Below are 15,495 nucleotides of genomic sequence, written 5' to 3' on the forward strand. Positions count from 1 at the left end.
AAAATATGACTGTTTTACATCTTGCTTGCACTTGAGCTTGTCTTGAAGGTTTGTGTCTAAAAAGAATCTTGAAAATCTCTAAACTGTCTTGTCCCAAAGGTATCTTGCAACTTTTAAATTTATATAAAATACTGTGATTTCTAATTTGTGCACCCAAGATTCAGCAGATACTAACCATTAATTTTGTTCCTGTATAGTTTGAGAAATAGTAATATAATTGATGCAATGATTTTCAAAAGTCAGGTAGCAGCAGTACTACTTTTTTCCAAACTAAATCTTACCATATACAAACAATGCACTCCTGTTGTAGGAGGGAAATACTTAATGTTTGCAATATCTTGAGTTCTTCCATATCTCAGTTTTCTGAAATGTTTTAAAAACCATAGCTTTAGTGGGCTTTTAAACTGCATCATACACCCAAGATGCATTTTGTAGTTGTGCATACCCACAAGGATACAAACCCACAAGAGTGAATAAAATGGAAAAGATAGAAACCACATGTTGGTGAGATTGTGGAGCAGCTGGTACAACCACTTTGAAAAGCTGCTTAGTAGTATCTTCTAAAGCTAAACATACAAACACCCTTCATACTAACCAAAAGTGTAGATATGTGTTCTTTAAGAATATGCATGTACCTGTAAAATAATATTTGTATCAACACTGTGTATAACAGCTCCAAACTGGAAACAACCTGAATGTTCATCAACAGAAGAATGAATAAATTGTGAACTATTCATATAATGTATTACTACTCAGTTACAATAAGGACCAAGCTACTGATGAATTCAGTAGCATGGATAAAATTTCAGAAAGCCTAGATTTGATTTATTGCTTATTATCAATCATGCTTATTTCACATAAGAACTGTAATGTCTGGAATATTGGACAAAAAGCCAGAACTAAAAGAGAATGTATCATTCTACTTATATGAAGATCAAACACAGGCAAATACTAACCATGGTATTAGTAGTCAGAATACATGTTACTCTTGAGGCAGGGGTGGTGACTGAAAAGGGAGCATGAAGAGAGTGCTGACTGCAAGGGTATGTTTTGCTTTATCTTGGCCTTCTGGCTAAGATCAAGTGAAAATATATTAAGTAGTACATTTGTGATTTGTATCCTTCTATGGATATATGTGATATTTCAATAAGATGTTAACTAAAAAGACAAAATATTGAAAATACTTTGTAGATGAACTATAGCTATCTTTCTTTGTAAAGGCATGCTTCCCAAGAGCCAAGTGACAGATACACTTGCCAAAGAAGGTCCTAGTTATCCAAGGTATGCATTCTTCTTTAAAATTTTCAAAGTTAAATCAATTATATACAAAAATGTACACATTTAAAAAATAAAGTAGCTCTGGATTTGATTTATTGCTTACTGTTAGTCATGCATTTTGACACGAGAACTGTAATGTTGTTGGAGAATGAGCTGTTTATTAGATGTTGTTGGAGATGTTGTTAGAGAATGAGCTGTTCCATAAATGTGAATTTTAAATATAACTGAAGTTTGATCCATTTTAAACACCAGTACTTTAAAAAACTATTTTAAAATATTTTTCTGATTATAAAAAAAATACATTAATGGTAGAAAACTTAGAAAATATAGAGAAATACAAATACAAAAGAAAGTGATAAAATCAGTTGTAATCTCACCATCCTTAGTTATATACTATTATTTATATTTTCCAGTTAGATTAATATAATACCTACTTCCATATTATTCTATTTTTATAATATTGGTATGACAGTATATTCTATGAGCATTTTTTATGCCATTAAATTTTCTGCGAAAGCATTTTTTCTCTTCATTCCATCATATGACCATGCCATAATGTATTTAAATATTCTTTTTTTTATATATCTAGTTCATTTTTATCAATTTTTAACGGGAATTTTTCAGAATGTATTGCCCAACAGTTGTCTTAAACAGTTAATAGTAACTTAGGCAATACACATGTATCTTGTTAGTGACACTTAAAATGCCTTCAGGTGTGTTCTCTGTAGTTCTTTCTCTTATCCCTTTTCTCCACACCACCAGTCTGTATTATTCTAACGTCAGCATCCTGCTATATTTGTTAAATTATTTGATATAAAATTTTAAATTAGGGACTAAGGATGCTCCCTGTAGATTCGCCTATATAGGTGATAAGTGCAAAAAGAGTATCAATTTGATCAATAGCTGTAACAAAACAGAAGACTTAGTTTTACTTTAAGTTTTACTATGGACCCATTAAACAACCTTGATGAGTTCATTTCTTCAGTACTAATATATCTGTGACAGGGAGAAATGAAGATAATAAACAGGTACATTTTTTCATACTCTTTAACAAAATATGTTGTTTTGATTTTGCTCTGATAAAAGAAGATTTTAGTAAAGAGATGTGTAACCTTTATAAAAAGTGTCTTGTTGAGGATATTTTGTTTTTATTCAAGTGGGAATACATGGAAGTATAGATATTTTAAATTTAGAAATAGTTGTCAGCTGTATAATGAAGAATGTAACATGGTAAGACCACTGTTTATTTAGAAAAAAAAGCTTAACCTAGAGAAATACAGATATGTCTCACTATAAATTTTAAACATTTAATGATTAATATGTGTTAATGCACATGATTGTCAATATAATTATTCATCCTTTTCTTTATATTTTACAGCTATGATTGGTTCCAAACAAACTCTTTAGTCACCATTGCCATATATACTAAACAGAAGGTAAATATGTCTTTTAAATCAGAAAAGAAGTAAATAATAAATGTTAATTTTATGTACCAGGTCTTTTTCTAAACACTTTTTTATATTATTTACTTCTCATTACAGTTCTTTGAGGTAGATAGTATTGTTATCCCTTTTGTACAGAAGAGGAAACAAAGAAAAGATTAAGTAATTCACCCATAGTTAGACACTGAGTGGCAAATCTGGCATTTGGAACTCAGGCAGTCTGGTTCCAGAGCATCTGCTCTTAACAACCATTCCTATAGCCTCTTAAAAATCAGAGTAGGAAGTATTTTATGTGTTTTTCTGTGTGTGTGTGTGTGTGTGTAAAGTATGGATAACAAAAAATGAATATCAGTTAACTTCACCATAAGAACAAATTTCCTAGACATAAACTGGGATTGGAGAAGGTATTTTGCTGTGGCTGTGGCTTAGTATGTTTAAACCACTAATGGTGTTCGGATCCCCATTTGAAACTGAAGTTAGGGAGGTAATTCATTCACCATTGAAACTAAAGTTAGGGAGATAGTTCATTAAGTATTTATAACCTGTTTCATGTAGAACACAGCCTTAGATATCAGGGATCTAATGATAGACCAGATACTTAGAGACCTGACTTTCAAAAAGGCTTACAGTCCAACTGGAAAATCAGATAAATATGCATACAATTTAAAATATCTCCAAGCACATCCTCCAGCAACTGTTGAGGTTCCCACACTTTGAGGGATATGTAGATTTAAAGACAAGTTCTGGCAGCTAGGAATTTTTGAGAATTCATGCTACTTCTATAATAGCAGAACCATGTCTGAACCAGTGGGTTCTTCTGACTCTTGCAGCATGATTTGGCCATTCTGCAGGAGTGACCAGCCTCTGCCTGGAAAGAGCCAAGAGGGCCAGAGGCACTACTTATCCTGTTTTCCACTCTCTCTTGATATTGTCTTTTCATCACACAGTTCAAAACCCAGAGCACAGGCTCTAGGAAGGTCCACTTGCATTGGTAATATCAATGGGACAGAGAGGATGGATGGCTAAGGGAAAAGAAAAGGTTTCCTTGTGGAATAATGTATTCAGTGAATAATATAAATAATATATAGCTTACACCAAGGCTATGTACAAGTTAGAGACACCTAAAAATATGTTAGTGATTTGATTTTTTTTTTATAAGCTAAGGTCAAGAGGTTATGTAATTTGCCCAAGATCATACATTACAGAAAAGATAAAGATGAACAAAAATAAGTTGGTTTCTGCTCTGATTGTTATTTTCTAGGGGGTGGGGGGATTCCATATTGCTTATTCAAAAAATATTTATTGAGCACCTACTAGGTGCCAAACAGTGTTCTAAAGATAGTCCCTTAACCTTAGAGCTTAGACATGAGTGGATAAGGTAGATATTAAACAGAGACGGATATGTAGTAATTAAAATTTTGATATGTCTGTTGAAGGAGAAGAACTGGATTGTAAGGGAGAAAAACAGAAGTCACATTTGTTTAGCTTGGAGGTCCAATAAAGAAGCACCATGTGAACTACCACAAATCACCTTAAAAGTATAGTTGTAGAAGTTTGGGGGAAATTTTTACTTTCTAATCTTTCTATTGTTTCTTTCTGTTTAAGGATATCAATTTAGACTCAATAATAGTTGATCATCAGGATGATTCCTTTAGAGCAGAAACAATTATTAAGGATTGTTTATATCTTATACATATTGGTGAGTACTTTATCATTATTAACGGAAAGAGCTCTGGTTTTCTTTAAATATGGCAATAATTTGGTCTACAGTCTAGGTAACTGTAATATTTTATCTGCTGTTACCATTTTGGTTAGTCATTTTTGATCAGTTTTTTTCCTGTAATTTCTTTACACTAATAAAAGTACTAGCAGTGGCAGTGTGACCTCACCTTTCCAAGTTTAAGCAATTATATGCAATCAAAATCAATAATATAAAATATTTGTTGGCCCAGCTTTGTAAAATCTCTCATACTTGACACCTATAAGAAGTCTTCCAAGACTCAATGGTCACATGTCCTACAGACTGTCCTTCGCTAGATGGCCCGTTCCACTGGCCTGTTCCTTACCAGCTCTGCCACAGGAAGTCAGTGGCTGCAGCAAAGCAGCCTGGACTACAAATTTGTATTGTATCTTCCAGCTGTCCATCCCTTCATGGCTAAAGACCAACTTTGTATTTTTTTTATCAGGACAGAGAAAAAAGTGGTAGAAACCAGGGAACCCTACACTAGCACACATATTTTAAAAAACTAAAAATTCCACAGTTAAAAATATGAAACTCTCGGGTGCTAGTATTGCATTGAAAGGACTGAAATAATGCAAAATTGTAAATTCCAGATAACCATATGAACACAGTGAAATGCATAGCAGACATTTGTAAGCATATTTCTTGCGTCTCCCCCTTCTGGAGTATAAGTTCCATAGGGGCAGAAATTCTTCTGTCTTATTAACTGTTGTGTCCATAATACCTAGAAAATACCTGTCACATGTAGATGCTCAATAAGATTTTTTTCAATAATTGAATGGATAATCAACTTTGGAGAACAATAAGAAAAGGTAAGCTAGACCCAGACCTGGCCTGTGTATACACACACACACACACACACACGCACTCTGGGGCTTGCGTGCTTTAGGTGCTGCCTCTCCCTAGCCTGCTCCTCTCTTGGTTTGTAGGATTCCCAGTCTGGAACCATCCATGCTTGGACTAGTGTGGGTTACCCACTTGTGGGCAATTGAGTATTTGCTGTTTAGTTAAAAGGGAGAAAATTGAAACAGTTGAAAATATATATATTTAAATAATTTGAATCTTCATTTTGATTGTGTACAATTTCTTTGTTTGGGTCTCTCAGAACATGTTTTATTTGTCTTGAGGGATTTGAAATAATTCATAAAAGAGCCATTTAAATGACATATGGTGTTCAAAAACTGTATGAATTGAAGTTCTATTTTAACTAAATAAATTTGTCTGTCCTAGGGCTAAGCCATGAGGTTCAGGAAGATTTTTCTGGTAAGCTACCAAAAACCAAAAATTATGTATGTATGTACATATACACATACCTACAGAGAGAGAGAGATAAGAAAAATTGAAAAATTAGCATGTGTTTCATTTTTCATATGTGTATTTTCATGTTGCAAAACAAAGATACGATGTTTTCTCTTTTTTTTAAAACTTTTAAGTTCTGGGATACATGTGTAGGATGTGCAAGTTTGTTACATAGGTAAATGTGTGTCATGGGGGTTTGTTGTACAGATACAAATACATTAATTTTTAAATATACCCCTCCCTCTGGTTTCAGGTTTTTTCCTATTTTTTCTTCCCGCTTGTTCCTTTTTTGTGTGCGAGACAGGGTCTCACTTTGTCACCCAGGTTGGACAGCAGCAGTGTGATCTTGGCTCACTGCAACCTCTGCCTCCCAGGCTCAAGTGATCCTCCCACCTCAGCCTCCTGAGTAGTTGAGATCACAGTGCACACACACCACCACAGCTGGCTAATTTTTTTTGTAGAGATGGGGTTTCACCATGTTGCCCTGGCTGGACCCCCTTATTCTTTTTATCTCTTTAACCTTTCTTTTTTTTCCTCCTTAAAAAAAACCACACACACACACACATTCTGTCTCCTTTTTATTCTTCTTTCCTCATATCTGCCCTACTCCTGACATGCAGCTTGTAGAAATATACTATATGGCCAAGGATCGTGAGGTCAGGAGATCGAGACCATCCTGGCTAACATGGTGAAACCCTGTCTCTGCTAAAAATACAAAAACTTAGCCGGGCGTGGGGGTGGGCGCCTGTGGCCCCAGCTCCTTGGGAGGCCAAGGCAGGAGAATGGCGTGAACCCAGGAGGCAGAGCTTGCAGTAAGCCGAGATTGTGCCACTGCACTCCAGCCTGGGCGAGAGTGAGACTCCATCTCAAAAAAAAAAAAAAAGAAAAAAGAAATATACTGTATTAGCAAAATTTTTCTTTCATCTATATATTTAAATGTTCAATAAAGAGCATACTAAATTATGAATATTGCTGCATATAAACATGCAGCGTAGGTTTTACACAGCTATTTAATAATAGAAGACTCATCATAGAATGGTATTTTCTTGTTTTCAAGTACTGTTTTGGTACCTTATGCTGGTTCAATGTTTCCTCTTTTCCATATATCATTATAGGCTCTGCAAATTATATAAATCAGGCTCTTTAAAGACAAAGACCATGTTTTTATTTTGGTTAAACTTCAAGTCAGTGCTCATCAAATTGAATTCATTTGATCCATCTGTCTTTAAAAGTTGTTAAATTGTTACTGGATTTTGTGTTCACAGTGGGGGAGAGCAGAACATTGTTTCTGAAGAAAAATTAAATATGCTTTAAATCTTTAAAAGCATGTTCAATTCATAAAATTTAAATCAGCATATGAAAGTATATATTTTATTATTATACCCATATATTATAAACATTTTAATTATTCAATAAAAAGGTAATCTAAAATATTTTTATCAAAGATTCACATGCACTTTATCAATTTACTCTGTATTTACTAGGACCTCATTCTCATGAGGCTCTTCTTGTGTTTATTAGACTCGGTATTAGTCTACTGAATTTACTCATAAGAATCCTTCAGATTCTGACTAAGGAATGTTAAAAAGCAAATTAAATTTGCTTTTGTGGGGGCATTCGATACTAATTTGTACATCTCAGCCTTTTTTTTTTTTTTTTTAAACTTTATGTCAGTGAGTTGCCATGGCTATGTTTGAGCTTGTATGAAAACCAGCAACACATAGTAGTTTGACCCTTAATAAATTAGTTTGAAAGAAGTTAATCCGAATCTATTAATAAAGTAAATTAAAGCATATAAAGCATAAACAATTATGATTGTGATTGAATACGTAAACAGAATCTTATTTATCCCACTAATAATCAGTACCATTCATATTGGATCAGGACATTTGTACTATTTGAGAAATACTGGTTTTAAAATAAAATCTTGTATTTAGTATTGATGAAGACAAATGGAATTTATCTTCTTTTCAGTGCGGGTTGTTGAGAGTGTGGGAAAAATAGAGATTGTTCTTAAAAAAAAAGAGAATACTTCTTGGGACTTTCTTGGCCATCCCCTGGAGAATCATAATTCACTTATTCCAAGGAAAGATACAGGTATGCTGTGTTCTTTTGTTATGTTAATTTCACATTCATGAAATTGTTGTACAGATGTACCAGAGTTTGGAAGGCTGCTTTGAAATGAGCTGAAGGACCCTTGTATCTATCTCTAGGAAGTTTGAAAGGGACATTGTGTCTGTTGTCCTGCTTTTTTTTCCCATAGAAGTAAATTTCAGACTCTACTATCTAATGTGTAGGCGTAGTGAAGTCATTACATAATGATACCTGAATGGAGACCCCCACTTGTGCTTAGACTGTTGATCAACCATTTACTCTTTCAGGTCCCCTTTTGTGAAGATACAAAAACAAGTTTAAGTTTATGCTTTGTATGTCTGCTTGATATTTTTCCTATTGAGGAAGATATGTTTACTATTTTTCTTCTTAATTAAACTAGTTTCTCAGTTTACTTCTTGTATTAGTCTCTTTTCCCATTGCTTTAAAGAAATGCCTGAGACTGGATAATTTATAAAGAACAGAGGTTAATTGGCTCACGGTTCTACAGGCTGTACGGGAAGCATGGTGCTGGCATTTGCTTGGTTTCTGGGCAGGACTCAGGAAACTTACAATCATAGCAGAAGGTGAAGGGAAAACAGGCACATCTTACATGGCTGGAGAAGGAAGAGGAGAGAGATGGGGGAGGTGCTACACAGTTTTAAACACCAGATCTTGTGTGAACTCTGTCATGAGAACACCACCAAGAGGGTGTTCCTAAACCATTCATGAAGGATCCACCCCCATGCTCCAGTCACCTCCAACTAGGCCCTGCCTCCAACACTGGGGATTACAATTCAACCTAAGATTTGGATGGGGACACAGATCCAAACCATATCTTTTCTAAAAGATAGTACCATTCATTTCTTTTCATTTTTAAAAAGCTTTTTATCTAAGTTTAACATATATATAGAAAAGGGTGCATATTAGAAGTGCTCTACTTGATGATATTTTGCAAAATGAACATATCCTATATTTTCTCTTTGGAAATTGGTAGTATTTACTCCTTGTTCTAAGTGTTTTGGACTTTCACAATGATGTGCCAGAACATGGATGATTCTTTGTCCTTCTTACTGGGCATACATTTTTTGTGCTAATCTTTTCAATATAGAAACGTATGACCTTCAGTTCTTGGAAACTATTATTGGTTTTACTTCTCCCCATGGTCTGTTTTACTTTCTACATATTGAACTTCCTTAACTAGTCTTCTAATTACCTTATCTTTTCTCGCTTATTTTCAGTTTTGTCCTTTTGTTCTACTTTCTGGGAGATGTCTTCAGCTATGTCTTCTGGCTCTTCTATTGAGTTACTCATTTCTACTCATATTTTTAACTTCTGTAACTCCTTTGAATTCTTTTCCTTTGTTTTAGCATCCTATTCTTATTAGCTTATCTTTTAAAGAATGACTGGTAATGTTTTCTTCTCACTGTATAACTTCTGTGTCCCTCAGGTTCGTTGTTTTTTGTTTGTTATAGTGTCTTTAATATTAAATGCTTTCTTTGAATGTTTCCTAATCTTTTACTATCTGCTCATATTTCAGGGTAGGACTGTAAAACTAATTGGAAACTGTGCATGTGGGTGTGGCTTGCCAACGGTTATATTCACTATATGGCTGGAACATTTCTTTGGGAAAAGTCCAAAGCCAAGAGTCCCTAGAGTGAACAATCTCCTACCTTGTACCCAGCATTTCAGAAGCCATGTGGGGAAGAAGGCTGGGCCTAGCTTCTGGTATATCTGTAAGCGTCACTTAATTTTCTTTCTTTTTTTTTTTTTTCCTTAGAATATGATATTAGTTTGCTAGGACTGCAGTAACAAACTACTACAGACTAAGTGTCTATGGCAGAGTTAGTCTCTTCTGAGACTTCTTCCCTTAGTTTGTAGATGGCCTCCTTTTTTCCTGTTTCTTTAAATGGTCTTCCTTCTGTGTGTCTGTGTCCTAATGTCCTCTCTTTATAAAAATACCAGTCACAATGAATTAGAACCAGCTTAATTACCTTTTAAGTGAAGACCCCGTTTCCAAATATCGTCACATTCTGAGGTATTGGGGGTTATGATTTCAACATATGTATTTGGCGAGGGGACACAATTCAGTCTATAGCATAGACCCAATCCAGAGACCCCTTGTTTACCCTCTAGAGCGCAAACTTCTTATATTTTGCTGATATGGGGAAGTGTCAGTCATGTGGCTGTGCTAAGTAGGGAGGACTTCAAGGGGATGGGAAGACCTATCCAAGCTTCTTAAATGAACTTGTATTGAGAAAGTAATTTTAATTCTTGACTCTGATGCCAGAGGTACGTAGTCCTGCCAGTTTCTGAGCCTTAAAGGAATTTTGTATTATAAGTATGTTGGTTCTTGGCTTTCTACACTTCTGGCTTAGCATTCAGCTATCTTCAGTCTGTTGAGTCGTTTACCAGTCTTCTCTCTGCCTTGTCAGCTCCTGAAGTTTGTTGCCTTTGTCTCTGATTTCCATTCTTTCTGTCTGTGTGGGCTTATGCCTTAAAAATCAAACACACATGCAAAAACCCTTTTTGTTGTTGTTTTAGGGGATTCAGAAGGAACTAACTTCATGTATTCAGTTTATCTTCTTTAAATATATAAAATTATCATATATAATTTATTGCATGAGATAGGAAAAAACAAACTTTTTCCTAGTCTTACTTCTCAACTCAGAACACTACAATGTGAAATTTCTTCTCACCAACAACCAATTCTACAGCAACTCCAACTGTCTGTCCTACAATTTAACTCAAGTCTGATACATCCTGGAGTTTAGGGCAGACCCCACAAGTTAAGGGCTTAGTCCCACAAGACTGCCCCCTACTTCACATGCCAGTTGCAAATTCCAGGTTGTGACCTATGCTTCTGACCAGCCACCTATAAATCAGTGTTGTCACAACCTCCTTCTTGGGTTCAAAAATTTGCTAGCATGGCTCACAAAACTCAGGGAAACATGTTAAGTTTATTATTTTACTATAAAGGATATTACAAAGGATACAAGTAAATAACTGGATGGAAGAAATGCGTAGGGCAAATATGTGAAAAGGGGCACAGAGCTTCCATGACCTCAGTGATTGCATCATCCTCCAAACATTTTCATGTGTTCAGCTTTCCACAAGCTTTTTCAAACCATGTCATTTTGGGTTTTTATGGGGGCTTTATTATGTAGGTGTGATTGACTACGTCATTGACCATTGGTGAGCAGCTTAACCTTCAGCCTGTCCTGTCCTCAGAGGTCTAGGAAGGGGGCTGCAGGTTCCAATCCTTTAATCACATGGTTGGTTTCCCAGGCAGACAGGTCCCATCTTGAGGCTATCCGGGAGCCTACCAGGAGTCTCCCCATTAGAACAAAAGATGCTCCTATCACCCAGGAAATTGCAGGGATTTAGGAATTCTGTTAAGACACTTATAGTACTTAGGAAATTACAAAAAGTTTTAGGAGCTTAGTGTCAGGAACCAGGGTTAAAGACCAAATATTAGAACAGAAGATTCTTTTAGTGTCTCTGTTTACAAGGATTTTAGGAGTTGTGTGTCAGGAACCAGGGACACAGACCAGTATTTCTTTTTAATTCACACTTATGAAAATATATTTGTAGCTAATTTTCAGAAAAGCATGAGGCAGCCTTTTTTTGAGTACATCTTGTGTGTAGAAGACTGTTTTAGGCATTGTGGAATGAAACAAAGAGTATGGGAAATTTAGTTTCCCACGTGGAAGATAGAAAATAAGCAAACATGAAATTGAAGAACACTTTTATAAGGAAATAGGCTGACAAGGATAAGTTATACAGTACAAACTAAACATGTTTTGTGGTAGCCCCAAGTGAATAGACACAGATGAATTTGGCCTTGAATGACTGCCTCAAGGAAGTGAATTTGAAGCAGTATTTTCAAAGTGAGGTCCATGGCTTTCAGAAAAAAACAAAAAACTATTTTGGACTTTCCAGGTAGAGCTACAGGTCATTACTGGTTGCATATTAGGCCAGGCATTTTGTTGGATGTAGAGAGAGAAAAATGTAAGTGGCATGTAGGAAAGTTCTAATGGTTAATTTTACCAGAGCAAGAGGTCTGAATTTCTTGGTATTAGGTAAGGAGAGAGGACATAGAGAAATGATAGTGTGATATAGCAGCTCAGAAAATAGAGAAATGATAGTGTGATATAGCAGATCAGAAAAGAATAGAAAAGGGACAATGGAAATGAAAAGGTATTTTTAGGGTGAAATCTCTTTCCCTGAAATTATCTTTCTTATCTAGTGATTGAAAAATCATAGCAAACCAGGTAAAAGCCAAGTCCAAGAAATAAATGATACTGAGAACCTGGGCTGACCTCCATTTGGAAATAACTAGTTAGAACAACCATGATTCGGATATTCTCTGTAATTTCTTGAGGATTTCCATTAATTCTTTTATTTCTGCTGTAAATTTTTTCTTGAATCCTGAACCACCATAAAAAAAGAAAGGTTTAGCTTTCTTGGTTGAAATTGGAGCTGTAATGTGTTTTTCAGTGAAGGTTTTCCACTTTGGAAAATGACTTGGAGTTTAGGAGATATTTTTGTTTCACTGCATTAACAAAGATAATTTCATCTTTCTCCTTTCTTCTCCTTAAATCATGACAAAAACTGTAGGTTATTTTATTCACTAGCAAAGCCGAATGATTACATCAGCAAAATATTATAATTAACTTGCTTTGAGTAGCCTTAAAGATTTACAGCCAATTATGTGGTTCCTAGATTTTCAATATATATTGCTGTAATTATTGACTTTATGACAATAGTATGCTGGCTGTGTCTTACTACTTTCTTAGCTAAAAGAATTTGAAAACAAGCATATAAGTTGAAAAACTTTTAATATAATGTTTTCTCATGTCAAATCTAGAAGATCCTTACATGAAGGATTCATATATCAGAAAGAACATCAACCAGAGAAGAGAAACTTTCATTTTTACCTTCAATCCAGATGTAGTAGGTCAATATTTTAAATTGTATGAATTGAACCCATATAATTTATAAGTGTGATGCTTCCAATTAATTTTTTTCTTCCCGGAAATGAAGATTATGAGTGAGTAGCTGTGGGGGTTATGTGGGAGAAAGAGGCAGGGGGAGAGAAAGCAATAGAGAAAGAGATGGCTGAGGAACTTCTCTAATAAGGGTCAGAAATCAATAGATAATTGAATTGCTATTTCTATACACAAGGTAACATTAGCATTTTTATCTTAATTGATAATTGTCTTTAATGTGGAGTCTTGGATCACCAAACAAAGTTAATTTTAAAGATTTGCCAACAAATAACCCAGTCAATTGTCTTAGGAAACAAGATTAAAAAAAAAAAAGAAAGGTCTCACAATTTTGATATGTGAACAGCCACTTACAGGCATATGTTGGAGATGTTGTGGGTTGGGTTCCAGACCATCGCAATGGAGTATCACAATAAAGCAAGTCACACCATTTTTTTGGTTTCCCAGTGCATGTAAAAGTTATATTTACATTATACTTTAGTCTGTTAGGTATGCAATAGCATTATGTCTAAACAACAACTCACACATCTTAATTTAAAAAACAATATATTCCTTAAAAATGCTAACAATCATCTGAGTCTTCAGTGAATCATAATCTTTTTGCTGGTGGAGAGTCTTGCCTCGATGCTAATGATTGGTGACTTATCAGGGTGGTGGTTGCTGAAGGTTGGGGTAGCTGTGGTAATTTCTTAAGAAAAAATGAAGTTTGCCCACATCGATTACCCTTTCTTTCACAAAAGATTCTCTGATAACATTTTATTCACAATAAAACTGCTTTCAAAATTGGAGTCAGTCCTCTCAAACTCTGTTGCTGTTTTATCAATTAAGTTTATGTATCATTCTAAATTATCTGTTGTCATTTCAACAACATTTCACAGCATCTTTACCAGGAGTAGATTCCATCTCAATAACCCACATTTTTTGCTCATCCCTAGGAAGCAATTCCTCATCTGTTCAAAGTCTTATCATGAGATTGCAGCAATTCAGTCACATCTTCAGGCTCCACTTCTAATTCTAGTTCTCTTGCTGTATTTCCACCACATCTGCAGTTACTTGCTCCACTGAAGTCTTGAACCCTTCAAAGCCATCCGTGGGAATTGGAATCACCTTTCAAATTCCTGTTAATGTTGCTATTTTGACTGCCTCCCATAAATCTCAAATGTTCTTAATGGCATCTAGAATGGTGAAACTTCTATATTTGAAGCCCACTGTTGAGACTTACTATGTGGAAAAAAAAAGATTCCTTTCGAATTGTTGTGATTCATTGACAATGCACCTAGTCACCCAAGAACTCTGGTGGAGATGTATGTCATGAAGATAACTTCTCTCTTTAAACCTCATAAACCAACTTCTTCTAGCTTCCGACTTTGCTTCTATAGCTTCCTCACCTCTCTCAGCCCTCCTAGAATTGAAGAGAGTTAGGACCTTGCTGTGGATCAGGTTTTTGGCTTAAGGGAGTGTTCTGGCTGGTTTCATCTATCCAGACCACTCAAACTTTCTACAAATCAGCAATAAGGCTATTTTGCTTTCTTATCGTATCATTCATGTGCTCACTGAAGTAGGACTTTAAATTTCCTTCGAGAGCTTTTTCATTGCATCCACAACTTGTCTATAGTGATTGGCTACTAATAATTACTAATCATGTTCTCAAACTTTTTAAACAAGGCCTACTGAGTTGGGACAAGAAACCCTAATAGCTTCTTACTCCATCCCACATCTTTTCTAGATGCCCTGAGATGTTGGACAAGCTTTTTAACTTCTATAAGCTTCTGTTTCCAGCAGGGAAAGTAAGAGTAACTAAGTGCTTCAAAAGTGCAAGAAGGAGAAGCCAGTTGAAGGCAGTGTGGACTCCTAGTGCAGTCTTCTCTTTCTCTTCTGTCTCCCATTGAAGACTTTACCTGTGTTTTCTGTTTTGGCCTTGTGAAATTCTATTTTTTAAAAGGGAAAATACAGTTTCTTTTTAACATTAAGAAAAAAGTATGCTCAAATAGTCTTATTATCCTCAGTATTTCAGCCTTACCCTGAGTATCTCAATATTAATTGTATGTATTTAATTCAAATAAGTTAGGTATTTGGGGCAGTAATGTTTTTGTCTTGTTTTTGTTTTACTCTCTTTATTTTCAGTTTCTCATTTTTTAGTATAATTACCTGTGCTTAGAAAGCCAAAAAGCTGACAGTTAAATAATGGCATTGTGCAGACTGAAGTAGTTAGTGCCATCTACTTTATACTTTTTTCTTATCTTATATACTGCAGTTCCCATCTGTCTGTGCTATCTTTCTCCTTGATGCAATTGAAAGATGAAAACTTTCTTAAAATTCTTAGAACCTATAGTTAGGATGTTCTTTTGAAATTATAGTCAGCCTTTTGTGGGTAAAACATTGAAATTATCTCAGTAGTGTTAAATAACAAGAATGCTGTGTCAACTCTCTAACAAGGAAAGTCAGTAAATCACTGTAACCCAGTATTTCCTTGTGTTTTAAATATCATTGGAGAGTTGCATAGTTACTATAGCAAACTTTTCTAGCAAATGCTAGAGTAGAAATTGTCAGTCCAGAAGGTGAGCATTTTCATCTAGCTGTAAAGTTATCAAAATGATATGCACTAGATTTTATTAGAAGAAAACAACACTGTGGT

The 15,495-nt window shown here is 35.1% G+C and overlaps 1 protein-coding gene across 12 annotated transcripts in view; it reads left to right on the plus strand.

Annotated features, from left to right (window-relative positions):
- The window catches only part of LOC101010337 (cytochrome b5 reductase 4), a 130,037-nt gene that overhangs the window by 61,244 nt on the left and 53,298 nt on the right, over positions 1-15,495 (plus strand). For 9 of the 12 annotated variants that reach the window (XR_001901950.3, XM_009205595.3, XM_017958080.3 and 6 more), the window contains 6 exons: positions 1,221-1,281; positions 2,657-2,714; positions 4,326-4,419; positions 5,692-5,724; positions 7,735-7,857; positions 12,722-12,811. Coding sequence is in view for 11 of the 12 variants with exons in the window: in XM_009205595.3 (XP_009203859.2) it covers positions 1,221-1,281; positions 2,657-2,714; positions 4,326-4,419; positions 5,692-5,724; positions 7,735-7,857; positions 12,722-12,811 (459 nt within the window). In the remaining variant the exon portion in view is untranslated. The remainder of the gene's footprint in view (positions 1-1,220; positions 1,282-2,656; positions 2,715-4,325; positions 4,420-5,691; positions 5,725-7,734; positions 7,858-12,721; positions 12,812-15,495) is intronic. The other 3 variants (XM_003897854.5, XM_021937550.2, XM_009205597.4) reach the window with 1 other exon arrangement.

Source organism: Papio anubis, chromosome 6 (genome assembly GCF_008728515.1).
Source record: "Papio anubis isolate 15944 chromosome 6, Panubis1.0, whole genome shotgun sequence".
Taxonomy (NCBI): domain Eukaryota; kingdom Metazoa; phylum Chordata; class Mammalia; order Primates; family Cercopithecidae; genus Papio; species Papio anubis.